We start from the raw sequence: 14,931 nt of genomic DNA, 5'->3' as shown, positions 1-14,931 counted from the left end.
CTTTTATATCTTTCAATATTCAAAATAACTACTATATTTGCAAAATTTCTTTTGTTAATAACTTATTCATAAATAACGATCGACGACTAAAACCTAGTGCGGGTTATTCGGGAAGGTGACCTTTGTAATATATGTCGATATTATGTTCTTGGTTCGCGTAGACAGCTGAAAATTCGTGCAAAATCATTAAACTTCTTTTGTTAATAACTTTTTAGTAAACAACGACCGACGGTTAAAACTTGCACAATGTTACTCAGGAGGGTGACCTCTCTAATATATGTCAAGGACAAGGTGATAGGAGGTGGGTTCGCTAATCGGTAGATTTACCCAAGCAGTAATTAATATCTAGTTAGCACAATCTAAATGTTAATTATTAGCCATTATTCTCGCTGATTATCGTTCAAAGTAACTTTCTCCCAAATATCAATACTTTTTACATATAGTTGGCATATAAGGATTAAAGGTCTGACATATTATTCAAAAGTAAGTTATGATTATCGAAATAAGAATGAAATTAGTAATGAAAATAATCTACGATAATGATAAATTTTGATAAATTTGGAATATAAGTGAAATAATTGTCATATGCAAAAATATGCAACAGAAATGCAATAGAAAACAACTCCTTTTTGCAGACTTCAAGCAAACTGAAATAAATTGCATTTTTATCAGTTTGTGTGAGCAAAACGCAAGAATTGCAAGAGAAAAATTATATAGATTATTATGATAGAATTCCTAAAATGGTAAAAGAAACAACTATATAACTGTATAACTATATAAGATTATATGCAATACTTATTTTTACGATTATCTTGTTATACAATAGTTGTTAATATAATTATAATTTAATTTAAATTATCACAAATACATCATTAATACTGAATATTGTTTTTTTGTTTTCAGGTAAGTAGACGATTACTAAGATTATCGAGTGCTGCGCATATCTTTGCGGTGAGTAGTGCGTATGAATGTGTATAAAATTAAATAAAAATGAAGCAATGTTTTAAAGCGATATATGTATACACCACAGTTTTACATTTATTGACAATAAATGTCAACAAGATTGTCTGAAAAATAGACAGTTGTTAAATAAATTCAATTGTTGTTTTTGATGCATTTTATAATTTCTTCAAATCAAATATTTAAATTAAATATTAAGTTAACTTCTCGCAAGTTTTCTATGAAGCGGACAAGTGTAACGTTCGACTGCTGAGAAGAGACTGATGTATCGTTCGATATATTGCAAAGCGGACTGTACAATGCGCATGTGCCTCAAAAATAAGAGAGAAAAGAGCTGAATATTATAACGCAAGAAGGATAGAGACATTTCGCAGCAATTTAGATAAATTATGTTTCTTTCTGTTCATTTCAGAACTTGACTTTTCTTTTAAAATAGCTTCAGCATATACATTATGGCAAATATCATTATGGCATTATGGCATTATGGCATTATGGCATTATTTGGTAATAAATTATTCATTTGACTATTTTATTATTTGTCAAATATTTTATCGTTTCTCAGATACTTTAAAAGGAAAGAAATAATGGAACGTGCAAACATTAATATTATTTCGATGTGCGATTCTATTTTCGGTTCAGTTGCTGTTCGTTTTTGGTAGAATATGCATCTAATCGAAGAACATTACTATACAATTAATAAAAGTTTTCTAAAGATGTTAGGTATCTGGCCTCATAACAAATCGCGATTTATATTATTGCAACGGATATTGATTACTTTTGTAACTGTGACGTATATTAGCATGCAGGTAACAATATATTTATCATCAGCATTGTAATTGAAGATTAAATGTCATTCTAACATAAGCGATGTTTTTAAAAATTATTTTTATCATTACCTTCGAAATTATTGAAGTTAGGAAATTGTTTTTATAATTTTTTAAAATTAAGTTTTTAAAAAGTATTTTTAAAAGTAAGTGACTGAGTGCCATTCTTTTATTACACTCGATTGTAATTACTTATATCAATTGTTTGCAGTGGTCAATTTTTATTACGGCAGAATGTACTATGCCTCTCTTTGTTAAAACTATGATACGCTCGTATCCTTTTGCGATAATTGTAATGAAGTACTTCATTTTTATGTTTAAATCCGAAGCTGTAAGTAATCTCGAAGTTTACTTTCATGAGGAACAGGTGTATATTTTAATTGCGAATCCGTATCTAACGAACGTTAGTTAAATTAATAAATATTTGATGTCAGATAAAAAACATGCACTATCAAATTCAACAAGATTGGAAGTTATTGCGAAACAAATTAGAAAGCAAGATTATACAACAATATGCTCACGAGGGGCAACTGTGTACTTTATTTATATTCTGTAAGAAAATTTCTCACATCATTAATCATGCTTTATACCTGCATCTGTAGTGTCTGTGTTGTCTGAAGAAAAATAATTTTCTTAATTATGTGTATATAGACCAAGTATTTCTTGTTTACAAAGTGAGACCGTTGGCAGTTAAAAATGAAAAGAACAATTAGATAAGAGATTGAGAAAGTCTTCATCTTTCTCTTTTTGTCTTCCAATATCTTGCTATAAAACAATAGAATGAAGAATATCTTTGCAATCTATCAATCATTTTTACTCGCACTCACAAAGAGAGTATGTCTTGTGAGAGTAGATTCTTGGGCTACATGCATATATCTGTTTTTCATTGGTGTGTCATGAAATCTATCTATCTATCTATTTAGCATTCATCAGTTTTATATTGGTGCTTGTGACTGTTATTCAATTTCTTCCGAATATTCTTGATGTTATCTTACCTTTGGACGAGCCGCGGCCACGTAGACTCCTTGTTACCGCAGAATATTTCATCGTTAAAACGAATGATAAATACTACTATACCCGAGTATTTCATGAACTCGTATTCCTTACGATGTGTGCATCAATGATATTTGCCACAGCGACACAACTGTTAACATTTGCCTTCCATTCTTTCGGGATGTTCAAAATTGCCAGGTGACGATTGAACTATTATACATATATCGATAGCTTCGATCACGAATTAATTGTGGAATATTTGCAGTCACCGAATAAAGTACTCCATTGAAGAAAGTATCTTGCACGTACAAAAGTTTGGAAAGGAGTACACAATGTGCAAAACGATCATGCACGCCGTAACTGCACACCGTCGAGCCATGGAGTTCGTATACAGTTTTATGTTATTTATTCTTATTTATTTTCATTTACTCTCGTAAAAAGCTTTGTTTTTCCAAAAACCAATTATCCATCTATTTTTAATAGCGAGTTAAGATTTCTTTTAATTTTGGGATTTTCATGATATTAAAGGTTCTCCAATATTTTTATATCTTGTTTCAATGCACCATACTGCGTCATGGCTATTCTTGGAATAATCTCGTTAAGCATCAGTTTATACGGAGTAAGTAAACGGTTTCATCGAAACGTTCTCGAATTATAAGTTATTCACGAATTATATGTCGAATATAATAAATATGCTTTAATATAATATTGTGTAATATTATTTTGCTGTATTATGCGTATTGTAACGCGTGGCAGCTTATTGAGGCAGCAACGATATCAAAGAGCATGGAGAATCTCGTAATATGTTTCATATCCGTAATAGGTCATCTGGTTTACATATTTGTAGCGAGTTATGTTGGACAAAAGATTATTGATTACAATAACGATCTTTTTAAATTAGCGTAAGTACTGAGTAAGAAACAAAAGAAAAACGATAGAGAGAACAATTATAACATATAATTATAGTACATATAGCATAAATTATTTACGATTTAAATTTACAATTTATCCATTTTTAAATAGCAAACCTTATTTATTTACTTTCTGTGAGATCTACTTCGTGACCAGTTAGTTTTGTAAGCTTTGCTTGTTTCTAAAATCTTTTGTATTTAATATCTTGATCTCTATGCCAATTTTTAGATATAACACATCATGGTACTTGATGCCTGTGTCATCGCAAAAATTAATTTTGTTCCTAATGCAAAAAACTAGCAGAGACTTTTACTTCATGATTGGTTTAATATTTGTAGCAAAGATGGAAAGTTCTACTACGGTAAGATGTGCGACAAATGTGTTAAAACAAGGCAAAATCTTGTTGAAATGTTTACGGAAGTAAATATCTTTCCAGCTTATGAATGCTGCGTTGTCCTATGTCGCCGTGATGTATAGCTGCGTACAAAAATAATATTTTGTTTGCTTATTATCAGTAAATAGTTTCTGTGACGTTTAGGAAAAAGTACTACTTCATTTATGTCCTTAATTACGTGGTATAATTTGTTTCATGTTTATAATGAACGCGAAGAATTGTAAGATGTGTGTCTTGAATTGATTTTGTGAATTCAAGTATATCGGACATTGATAATAAAACTGTGATTGTATTTTTCTGCTGTAGTGATAAAACGATCAATAAATTATTTTTAACTGTTTTTAAAATATTTTTTAAAAACAGTTTGTGACATTATTTCTTTATATACAATTTATGTACTTTATACATAAGTACAATATTAATTTATGTACTTATACATTTGTATTGTATAGTATAAAAAAATATCAAGAATATGTGAGACAAATTTTTAAAAATATTTTATGTACACATTATACACATTATACATATGTATATTATACATAAATACACGCGTGTGCGCGTAAATTAAAGTACAATAATTGATCAAAATAAAATTATTCGAAAATAGAAGCATGCAAAATTGAAGCTAGGCTTATGAAAGAATGTATAAGAAGACAAGATCTTAAACTTCTAACTTGTTTCATTTAATGCATGTATACGATATATAATATGAATTTTATAATAATTACAATAATGGATTCGTAATTATTTATATAGTATTTATATTGTAGCGAAATATGTAGTATCATATGAAGTACATAGATAAAGTACATATATCATGAGGAAGTAGTATACTCACCCGTTGCTTAAACAATACTGAGACTAGAAGAACAATTGGTCATAGAAAATCATTATTGCGCATGCGTTATTTTCAATATTGACCAAAGTATTTGGAATATAGTCAGTTATTTTCACCGTGGGAAGCTGTATTACTTGCACGTATGGATCAATTTTCATAATTGCACCAATTGTCTGCATGCATATATCATTTTCTCTCGACGATTTAGAAAATAGAAGAAAAAGATAATATGTCTACTTATAGCAGAGTCGAAAAGCGTGAAGAAATTCTTTTTCTCATTTGATCTCAGAAATAGTTCGTCACCTGTGAAGCAATGATATTTGTTAAGTCTCCATTCTATAACATTAATCGCATAATTCTACTTTTACTAGGTATTTGGCCATATCAGAAAAGTAAATTCATATACGTACAGAGATTATTTTCTGTCGGAATATTTATATCATTTGTTGCATGTCAGGTATTTCTTACAATAATCTTAATACAATCTTTAATTAAAATATTGGTATTCTTTTATATACGTATATTATACATACATATTACATATAAATTTTGAGAAACATTGAGAAATATAAGCAGTCGCGATTGCAATGTTTTTTTGCTTATTTTCATTGCAAGATATCTTTATTTAGCTATTACTATTTGTCACGGAGAAACATACTGTGAATTTATTTTTCACCACGCTTTCGCAGTCACTTCCAATTTTAATATGTTTACTGAAGTACAACGCATTTTTCATCAATAGCGAAACAGTAAGCTCAATATGGTAACAATTATACACTAAAGTAATAACTAAAGGAAGTAGAAAAATAACTAAAGTGGATCTTTCTGTCTTAATTTAACTAAATAACAGGTAAAAATACTTCTGGAACAGATACAACATGATTGGAATACACTGAATGGTAAAGAACTTGAAATAATGAAACAATACCTCAATAACTCAAGATTATTTATGATAATTTTTACATGTACGTAAAAATAGTTTAAAACAATATTGATGAACTTATGAACTATTGATGAATATTGATAAACTCGTTATATATACATCCCCTTATAATTGTTGGTTTATACATGTTATTTTTAAAAATTTAATAATATTTTTTAATTTTAAATATCTTTTTATATTATTCTTATTTCGTGCGCGCGCACATGTTTGTTTGTAACCTTAAATAGAGCTATCTCAGTAAATTATTAAAAGACTTTTAATTTTAATATTTCCTACATTTGCGTAGTAATAAAAAAGACATTTTGACATGTTATGTCTCTAGAAAAATTAAAAACACTCTACTTTTAATCATATTTTATATTAATAATTTAGTACTCTTTTAAAATGAAACGAATAATAAAACTTTACTTTGCCGATTACTTTATCTTGGTAAAAAATTAGATTGACAATTTCTCTTTTTTACAGCATTTGCCACAATGAGTGTATGCGCTTTTACGTTTATCCAGCTTCTACCTGTTACATTGGATGTTATTATTCCGTTAAATGTATCTCGGCCACGGCGTTTTTACTTTCGTCTTGAACTTTTTATTAATAAAGAAAAATACTTCTATGTGATTGCATTCTACACAATATTGTCGTTATGCGTTAGTGCAGCCACAATAGTATCTACGGGAGCTTCGTTACTTACGTTCGGACAGCATTCATGCGCAATGCTCAAAATTGCGTGGTAAAATAAATGAGTTCCTTCAAATAATTTTGGGGAGTAAATATAAAAATATTAACAAAATTTATAGCTACCGAATGGAACACGCAATGGATAAATATAAAGTTTTACATATTGCCAAACGAAAAGAAATCCAAAACAAAATCGTTAGCGCTGTGGATATTCATCGGAAAGCTGCTGAGTTGGTATTCAAAAAAACTAGAAATTTATTATAATTATTCCCATTAATAGTTTCCAATTTTTGTTTCCAAATGTATATTATACTTCTTTTTTTATAAAACCTGTTTTTCCTACAAGCATTTATTCACAAAATTAATATATATGACATTATTACAAATCCTATCTGTAAAGAGATTACGATAATTTTTTCTGTACGTATCAAAACATTTTTGATATTAAAGGTATGCAGATATCTTAATATCCCCTTTCATGATATCTTATATCGCTTTAATTGTAATTGGTGTGATTTCTTTGAGTTTCAATTTATTCTGCGTAAGTAACGTTAATAATAATTTTGCTACATTATCTCTATATATAAAATAAAACTACTTATTATGGTCGCAGTTTTTTCAAGCATTCTTCTATACGCATGACATGCAGGAGGTTTTAGTAAGTGTTTCTCTTATCGGCGGGCATTTCCTATACATGTTCTGCGCAAATTACGGCTCACAGGTAATTACGGATCATTTTGAGGACATTTTCATTGCAGCGTACGTAGAAATTGCATAATTTTATCCTATTTTGATTAAACGGACATTTCTGCGAGCTGTCCGCCATATATAATTATAAATCTGTTATTTTGTAGATATGGTATTCCCTGGTATGTAGCTCCCGTACGAATTCAAAAGTTAGTAATGTTATTATTACAACGAAGTACGAAAACTTTTGTACTGCAAATCGGTGGTTTATTTATTGGATCACTGGAAGGATTTACCACGGTAATGAATCTATTAAATCAAACAAAGAATCACTCTTTTGCTGTCAGGTATAAACGTTAGCGCTAAATAATATATCGTTTATGTTGCAGCTGATAAGTACATCCTTATCATACTTTACTATGATTTATTCTACGCGATAATATTGCAACAACCCAAAAATAAGTCTATAGTGTTTAACAGAAGCTTATGCTCTTATATACATACATATAGTAACATATCACTTCAATATTAAACGCGTTTATTATAATTACAGATGAAAATTATTGAATGTGTACTAGGTATGTAATTTAAATTTAGAATTAAAAGATTAGAAATCTAGGATTCAAACAAATTTTAATTCACAAATATACAGATTAGTAACAATAAAGTTTACCTTTGCAATGTATTTCATGTTAAAATTGTATTCGGACAATGTATATTTTATACGAACATTCATTAATATATTACATATTTTAAAATTACTGTATTTTTCGCGAATCACTTATTTCATTCCATCGCGATTTATTCCGTACGTAATAAGACAAAAAACAAATTTTAATTTCTTTGATAATATGGTAAAATATAAGTGAATATTGAGTAATATAAGATATATTAAGTAGTTCTGTCTTACATATTTTTTAAGATAAAGAACAAACATATAGTAATTATGCAGAATACTTATACAAACATGAATACGAGGCAATATGTATAAAGTTATATAAATACTTAATAAACAATATATGAACACATTACATTTGGCAGCAATATGTCATAATTCTGGAAAGTGGTAAACGTATCTCATGGTGCACAGAATCAGACTGAACTATCTTCTGTTTTACCGTAATGGAAAACTCATAGTACGCTTGCGCAAAAATATCTCTCTGTTCAATAATATAAAAAGAGGGATATTAGGCCCAATTATTGAGAATTGAGACAATTCAGATAATACAGAGCAATTTTCTTTTATCTATACCGCGCGTGCATAAAATTATCCCATTAGAAAAATATAATACATAGCTTTTCATAATATAACTCCGACACGACACGCGACATAAATTATTAAAAATTTATGGGTCTGAAAAACTACCCAAGAATGCAGCAATTGTCGCAATCGTTTCGCAGTTCTTGTGCGAGATGCATGTGATCGCAGAGCGCTATTATAAAATCAATCGCATTTTTCTTAAAGCAATTGGCTTATGGCCTTATCAGCAGTCATATCTAGTGGAAATACAGAAAGTACTATGTACTGGCATTCTTTTGTCATTTATTATTGTCCAGGTATTGTAAATTTATAATATAAAATATTATACGTTTAATACAACATATAGATCCTAAATAAATGTAATCTACCAGTAGATATTAAACTCTTGTTCTGCAGTTGCTGGTATTAGTATTTACAACTCAGTACAATTTGGCTCTCGTCTTGAACGTCCTATCGTTGGTCTTCCCCGTTCTTTTTGTCACGATAAAATATTGCCTTTTTGCCATTCAGAAAGACAGTGTAAGTCAGTAAGATAAATCGAACGTGTCATAACACTTGTAAAGTGAATTATATTCTGCATTAAATACATTTAACATCGAAATGTGAGAGGGGCAAATGAAAACGAATTAAATAGGTGAAAGAACTGCTGGAGCAAATTCAAGATCACTGGAAGTTGATGGTAACTGAATTGGAAATTGAAATTATAGAAAAATACGCCCGCAACACAAGATCTTTGACACTGTTCGCGATGGGTAAAAAGAATATAAAAGTTTTCGTTGTATGTTCCATTGTTGAATATATATAATAAATATATATATAAATTATAAAAATATATTAATGTATGACTAAGTATATGCTGCTTATCTATTCTTTTATAACGGATTCTATTCGGATTAATGTTTTAATATTTCAATGTTTTTCAGCTTTTTGTCATTGCGCCATGTTCCCTTTTGCAATACTTCACTTTCTGCCGTTGATGCTTGATGTTATATTACCATTGAACGAATCACGGCCGCTTCAATTTATCGTGACCATGGAATATTTGATCAACCAAGAGGAATATTTTTACATTATCTTTTTGCACGTGGGATTAACCTTCGTTGTAAGCATGATCGCTATAGGTATTACCACTGCAACTATTATGCTGTATATTTTGCATGCATGTGCTCTATTCAAAGTTGCAAGGTAATTTCATTTACATTTGCTCTTTGATCATTTCACTCAAAACGAATCTAAGCAGATTTATGTAATCAGCCACAGGATAGAGAACGCAATAGATCAGAATATAACATATCCTAATGCTGTAAAACAATATCTTTTTTATCGGAGGATCTTGCATGCGGTAATTATTCATCGAAAGGCAATCGAGTTAGTATTTATTTTATACTTTTTTTCTTTTATACTTACTTTCATACTTTACATTTATAACATTTACATTTATAACTTTAAATATATTTTGTATATTCTCCCCTTGTGCATTTATTATTTTTTACTGGATTGTGATTAATTCGGTTAAAAATAAATTGATTATAAAATCGGTTATAAAATCGTATTTTTATCACATATTTAATACGAAATACATATTATAAACATTTTTTATTTTTTCGTATTACACGAAATCGGAATCTATTGAGTAAAATTGTTTGCATGTATTTTTTTTATTTTATACACATTCCGAAAACAACTGTTGAATAATTTTTCCATAATACTTCAAATTTAACAAAATGTTGCTAATAATGTATCCTGTATAAAATTCAAAAGAGCTAATAATGTATTCTGTATAAAATTCAAATGAGGTTTTTTTAATCAGATTCTTCTGAAAGCAAGAGATAAATTGAATTGTACTCCTGAATATGACTCACATTAGGAGCCGGAGACCAAATTTAAATCAGCAGTAGAATGTTTTTCGATCTTTAGGTATTTAATAGACAAGAATCGATACAGAAAATGTGTAGCTAGTTATTTACTGCAATATTTTCAAAACAGAAATGCTGATGATTGCTATTTAGGTACGGGTGCTTCGTTCTCGTTTTATTTGTAGCTGAAAAGAAATAAAAGATGTCGATATTTTTTATAATTGCGACAATATAGAATAAAGTTGTTAACGTACGACAAAATTTAAGCGAATAATTTAAAAATATTACTTATTGGTGACCCAGTAACATTTTGATTTGCATTTGATATTTGAAATAAATTTGGCCATCCCTAACTTTCTCGTTGCAAAATGTCGTTGCACAAAATGATTGCAAAACATATAACTAATCGTACACATGCGATCGCATCAGAGATCTCATATATTTGTTTATATATTTAGTATACGAGAGTTATAACAGTAAATAATTACATTTGCATATATTTATATCAATAATGTAATAAGTGTAACAGCTAGTTTCTTATTAAAGGTTTATAAAAACGTTTACATCAAATTTTGCGATACCGTATGATATTCTTATCATAGTTGGCGTCACTTCATTAAGTATTAATCTTTTCCAAGTAAGTGTGTAATGTCGTTTCCAATCTGGACAGTAACAATTCTCTAATATTTTTTTCATAGTTCTCACAACTGGTGGCATTAACAAACAACGTCGATGAAGCATTTATGGTCGCCATATTAATATTCCTTCATTTAATTTACATGTTTCTCCTTAATTACGGCGGACAAGAGGTAATGGATCATGGAAAAAAACTTTTTAACGCAATGTAAGTGATTGTATGTTTTGCAGTTTTCCTTAAATCTATATGATTATGAGATTATGATTGTATCTACAATATATAAGCTTTTTACCTCATCTTGAACTCGATTTAAAACAAAGTTACGTATATACTGTTTTAATATTTCTAAACGTACAATTAATTTAAATTAAATTAATTATATCGTAAAAAGTTTTATTTTAATAAACACGTTTTTTTACTTTTATATACTAATATATTGGTATTATTTATACATCATCAAAAAATTACAGCTATAATGGACTGTGGTATACAGCACCACTGCATACGCAAAAATTATTATTATTCATGATGCAAAAAAGCAAAGTAGACGTTATATTAACGATGGGCACCATATTTGTCGCAACGTTAGAAGGTTTAGCTTCGGTAAAATTAAATCTTTTTTCACAACAGAAAAGCTGAACCTTAATGAATTTACTGAACACTTTAACGTCAATTTTCAGCTGATAAGTATGACATTGTCCTATTTCACAGTGATTTATTCTACGCGATAGCGATAAATTCGGAAGAAAAGTTTTTTATCAATTGAAGGTGGACGTTTATCAAATTGAGTAGTGTGCAATACACTGTATGTACATAAAATATACACACTTACATACACATACATATATTAAAAATATATATTTCTTGAATATACCATGTTGCAAAAACGTATTGTTTTTTTACCCAGTTAGAATTAGTGCGGTCTTTATTGTTTTTATGCGATAACGATGTGTAATACCACGATACCCACGTAAAAAATGTAGATTGTAGATCTTGTGTACATTGCTCAAACATCACTGAAACTGAATTAGCAATGGAATATTGCGTCAGTATTGCGCTTGCGTTGCACTCAACATCGGCAGAAGTATTTTAAAACTATTTAGCTCAACACGAGAAATTATATAATTCCCGCAAATAGTCCAATTTTCATAATTCGATAGATCGATCGGCGAGCAAATTATTCTCTATTACCTTTACTGTTCTTTCGAATTTCTTCAGAAATGTAATTTTCTTTAAATATAGAGTAGAAAGAAAAGTGAGGTATAGAGGTATAGAATAAAAAATGGAGAAAACTTGAGACAGAGATAATTTTTCACCCGTTCGAATTCAGAAACGCATTGACGCTCGCGGAACGATGTTATTCGTTAAGTCTCCGTTCTATAATATTAACCGGATAGTTTTATTACTATTGGGTATCTGGCCGTATCAGAAAAATAAATTTGTATATATACAGAGACTATTTTCAATGGGAATACTCATATCGTTTATCGTCTGTCAGGTATTCGTTGTATTATATTAAACAATCCATACAGAGCATTTTTTATTTAAATATTTGTTACATATTTTAATACGTGTAACGCAGAGTTTTTTAAAATACCGTTGGAAAATATCATAAAACAATTGAATGATGTGAAAAATCTTTTGTTGCCTGTTCATCAGTATAAAATATTTTTCTATAGCTATTACTACTTTTCACGGAAAAATACAGCGTGGATTTATTTCTCAACATACTGTCGCAAGCTTTCCCACCAATGATTTATCTAGTAAAATATAATGCATTTTGCATCAATAGCAAAGCAGTAAGTTGCACGCTACAGTTTTATCAGGCAAATTTTCATATTTTATTTTGGTCAAATAGGTAAAGTTACTGTTGGAGGGGATAGAACACAATTGGACTACATTGAATGATAAAGAGTTACAGATAGTAAAACAATACGCCAATACCTCTAGATTATACATGATTACTTTTACGTGTACGTAAGTAATCAAGAATACAATCTAATTATTTTTATTAACTCTATTTTGCATAATATTTTTACACGTTTCATATAAATTCTGCATTGATTATTTTCTGTGATTTCGAATATAATTATTATAATTTTAACGAAAACTTTTTAACTGAAACATTTTTTCGACCATGTTAAACATATAATTATGCAATGCTAATACAAAATGTTTTAAGCAAAATTGACCATCGTTTCTTTTAACATGTCTTGTTTAATTTTGCCAAATGTCAATTTCAATTTCTTACGGCGCGAGGCAAATAAACAACCGATGATAATCTTTTTCGACGAATAATAATTTATTAATCATTTGTTTTACTTATAGCTTAAAAATTCATTCAGTTTTTTTTCGTAGCGTTTGGCACACTGTTATTGTGCACTTTCACACTTATGCAGTTTCTACCTGTCATTTCGGATATTATCATTCCGTTAAATATATCTCGACCACGGCGCTTTTACGTTCGTTTAGAGTTCTTTATCAATGAAGAAAAATACTTTTACGTGATCGCATTTTACACAATTTTGTCATTGACTGTTGGTGCAGCCACAGTAGTGTCTACAGGAGCTTCATTACTTACGTTTGGACATCACTCATGTGCAATGTTTAAAATTGCATGGTAAAGCCATTGAACTTTTTTAAGTGATATTTGGGCAATTTAAACTACATAGGAACATTTATAAATTTATTAGCCATCGGATGGAACACGCAATGGATAAATATAAACTTTTATATATTGCCAAACGAAAAGACATCCAAAACGAAATTGTTAACGCCGTGGATATTCATCGGAAAGCTGTTGAGTTAGTATTTACACAGACAACTAGAGGTTTATTATAATTATTAGTTTTTAATTTCTCGACCAGAGTTATTATTGTATTATGTTATTGTATTATATCTGTTTCTCCTACAAGCGAAAGAATTATCTATGTATATTCATGTATCGTAACATTCTTAATATTAAAGATATGCAGACATCTTGGTATCACCTTTCATGATGTCGTATCTCGGTCTAATTATAATTGGCGTAATTTCTCTGAGCCTCAATTTATTTCGTGTAAGTAATACTAATTTACGTGACGATTTTGTTTCCACAAACTGTTCTCGTGTATACAACTATGTATTTAAGCGCAATTCTTTTTTTTAATATCTCTGATTTAAGAAATATCTTTTTAAATATCGCTGATGAACGCCATACAATAGAAGTAGTTATTGTCACTCATCGTAGCTTTTTCAAGCATTCTTGTACACACATAATATGGAGGAAGCTTTAATAAGTATTTTCCTTATCGGCGCGCATTTCCTATACATGTTCTGGGCGAATTACGGGTCGCAAGTAATGACGGACCATTTCGACGACATTTTCACAGCAGCGTACGTAATTACTGCATAATTTTAGTGTTGCTTATAATTAAATAAATTTCTCTCGCCTATTGTTTATGAATATAATTAGAAATCTGCTGTGTAATAGATATGATATACCTTGGTATGCAGCTCCTATACGAATTCAAAAGTTGGTAATGTTTCTGTTGCAACGAGGTACAAAAGCCTTCGTGTTGCAAATTGGAGGTATATTCATTGGATCTCTGGAAGGTTTCGCCACGGTAATAATCGCATTGCATTAATAATCCAGTGACTTCTCGTTTTAATAATGTTTGATATATTATTATAAAACAATATTATATTGCAGCTTCTAAGCACATCCTTGTCATACTTTACTGTAATTTATGCCACGCGGTAATATTGTAAACGTCCAAGAATGCAATTATATTTTTCGATAGGAGCTGTTATACTTACATATTATAGCAAGAAATCACTTCAATATTAACTTCAATATTCAAATTGTATTAACGATTATTACGATTATAGATATATGAAAACTACTACATAATGTGTGTATAACGTATAATATACATTATACGTATAATATACGTATAATATACATTAAAA

At 29.4% G+C, this 14,931-nt stretch overlaps 5 protein-coding genes and 1 long non-coding RNA gene across 44 annotated transcripts in view; 5 read left to right on the top strand and 1 right to left on the bottom strand.

Annotated features, from left to right (window-relative positions):
- Window positions 1–14,931, top strand: part of LOC105286029 (mannosyl-oligosaccharide alpha-1,2-mannosidase IA) — a 738,960-nt gene that overhangs the window by 456,593 nt on the left and 267,436 nt on the right. The window lies entirely within an intron of this gene.
- Window positions 1–14,931, bottom strand: part of LOC105285750 — a 249,063-nt gene that overhangs the window by 33,336 nt on the left and 200,796 nt on the right. For all 27 annotated transcript variants that reach the window (XR_003407117.1, XR_003407127.1, XR_003407112.1 and 24 more), the window contains one exon: window positions 4,922–5,224. This is a non-coding gene — a long non-coding RNA (uncharacterized LOC105285750). The remainder of the gene's footprint in view (window positions 1–4,921; window positions 5,225–14,931) is intronic.
- LOC105285741 lies at window positions 989–5,124 on the top strand. Of its 4 annotated transcripts, none has more exons than XR_003407088.1 (10): window positions 989–1,766; window positions 1,996–2,115; window positions 2,219–2,336; window positions 2,708–2,975; window positions 3,043–3,159; window positions 3,306–3,396; window positions 3,534–3,679; window positions 3,918–4,050; window positions 4,126–4,233; window positions 4,854–5,124. XR_003407088.1 is itself a non-coding variant. In XM_026972999.1 (9 exons), the coding sequence occupies exons 1-9, from the start codon at window positions 1,623–1,625 to the stop codon at window positions 4,180–4,182; spliced, it is 1,194 nt and encodes a 397-aa protein (XP_026828800.1). In that variant the 5' UTR covers window positions 989–1,622; the 3' UTR covers window positions 4,183–4,456. The 4 variants fall into 4 exon arrangements, 2 of the variants coding, with proteins under 2 accessions (XP_026828800.1, XP_026828799.1); XR_003407087.1 differs by having other exon boundaries at window positions 4,840–5,124; XM_026972999.1 differs by lacking the exon at window positions 4,854–5,124 and having other exon boundaries at window positions 4,126–4,456.
- On the top strand, window positions 5,210–7,955 carry LOC105285740. 4 transcript variants are annotated; one of them, XM_026972993.1, is made up of 9 exons: window positions 5,210–5,378; window positions 5,551–5,670; window positions 5,772–5,820; window positions 6,330–6,591; window positions 6,659–6,769; window positions 6,990–7,080; window positions 7,153–7,260; window positions 7,394–7,526; window positions 7,616–7,955. In XM_026972993.1, the coding sequence occupies exons 1-9, from the start codon at window positions 5,235–5,237 to the stop codon at window positions 7,756–7,758; spliced, it is 1,161 nt and encodes a 386-aa protein (XP_026828794.1). In that variant the 5' UTR covers window positions 5,210–5,234; the 3' UTR covers window positions 7,759–7,955. The 4 variants fall into 4 exon arrangements, with proteins under 4 accessions (XP_026828794.1, XP_026828792.1, XP_011348481.2 ...); XM_026972991.1 differs by having other exon boundaries at window positions 5,772–5,886; XM_011350179.3 differs by having other exon boundaries at window positions 5,772–5,886; window positions 7,153–7,298; window positions 7,616–7,685.
- Window positions 8,259–11,854, top strand: LOC109611382. Of its 3 annotated transcripts, XM_026973024.1 has the most exons (9): window positions 8,259–8,783; window positions 8,884–9,006; window positions 9,122–9,239; window positions 9,411–9,672; window positions 9,742–9,855; window positions 10,890–10,980; window positions 11,042–11,187; window positions 11,451–11,583; window positions 11,661–11,854. In XM_026973024.1, exons 1-9 carry the CDS (start codon window positions 8,640–8,642, stop codon window positions 11,709–11,711), a joined length of 1,182 nt encoding a protein of 393 aa, XP_026828825.1. In that variant the 5' UTR covers window positions 8,259–8,639; the 3' UTR covers window positions 11,712–11,854. The 3 variants fall into 3 exon arrangements, with proteins under 3 accessions (XP_026828825.1, XP_026828826.1, XP_026828827.1); XM_026973025.1 differs by lacking the exon at window positions 9,742–9,855; XM_026973026.1 differs by lacking the exons at window positions 11,451–11,583; window positions 11,661–11,854 and adding an exon at window positions 11,211–11,366 and having other exon boundaries at window positions 11,042–11,152.
- LOC113562726 lies at window positions 11,855–14,899 on the top strand. 3 transcript variants are annotated; one of them, XM_026973039.1, is made up of 9 exons: window positions 11,855–12,478; window positions 12,660–12,743; window positions 12,839–12,953; window positions 13,339–13,600; window positions 13,674–13,784; window positions 13,948–14,038; window positions 14,210–14,355; window positions 14,453–14,585; window positions 14,672–14,899. In XM_026973039.1, the coding sequence occupies exons 1-9, from the start codon at window positions 12,335–12,337 to the stop codon at window positions 14,720–14,722; spliced, it is 1,137 nt and encodes a 378-aa protein (XP_026828840.1). In that variant the 5' UTR covers window positions 11,855–12,334; the 3' UTR covers window positions 14,723–14,899. The 3 variants fall into 3 exon arrangements, with proteins under 3 accessions (XP_026828840.1, XP_026828839.1, XP_026828838.1); XM_026973038.1 differs by having other exon boundaries at window positions 12,660–12,779; window positions 14,476–14,585; XM_026973037.1 differs by having other exon boundaries at window positions 12,660–12,779.

Source organism: Ooceraea biroi, chromosome 10 (genome assembly GCF_003672135.1).
Source record: "Ooceraea biroi isolate clonal line C1 chromosome 10, Obir_v5.4, whole genome shotgun sequence".
In the NCBI taxonomy this organism is placed as follows: Eukaryota; Metazoa; Arthropoda; class Insecta; order Hymenoptera; family Formicidae; genus Ooceraea; species Ooceraea biroi.
Note: the sequence above shows the minus strand (reverse complement) of the source record. Positions and strands in the feature narration are given on the sequence as shown.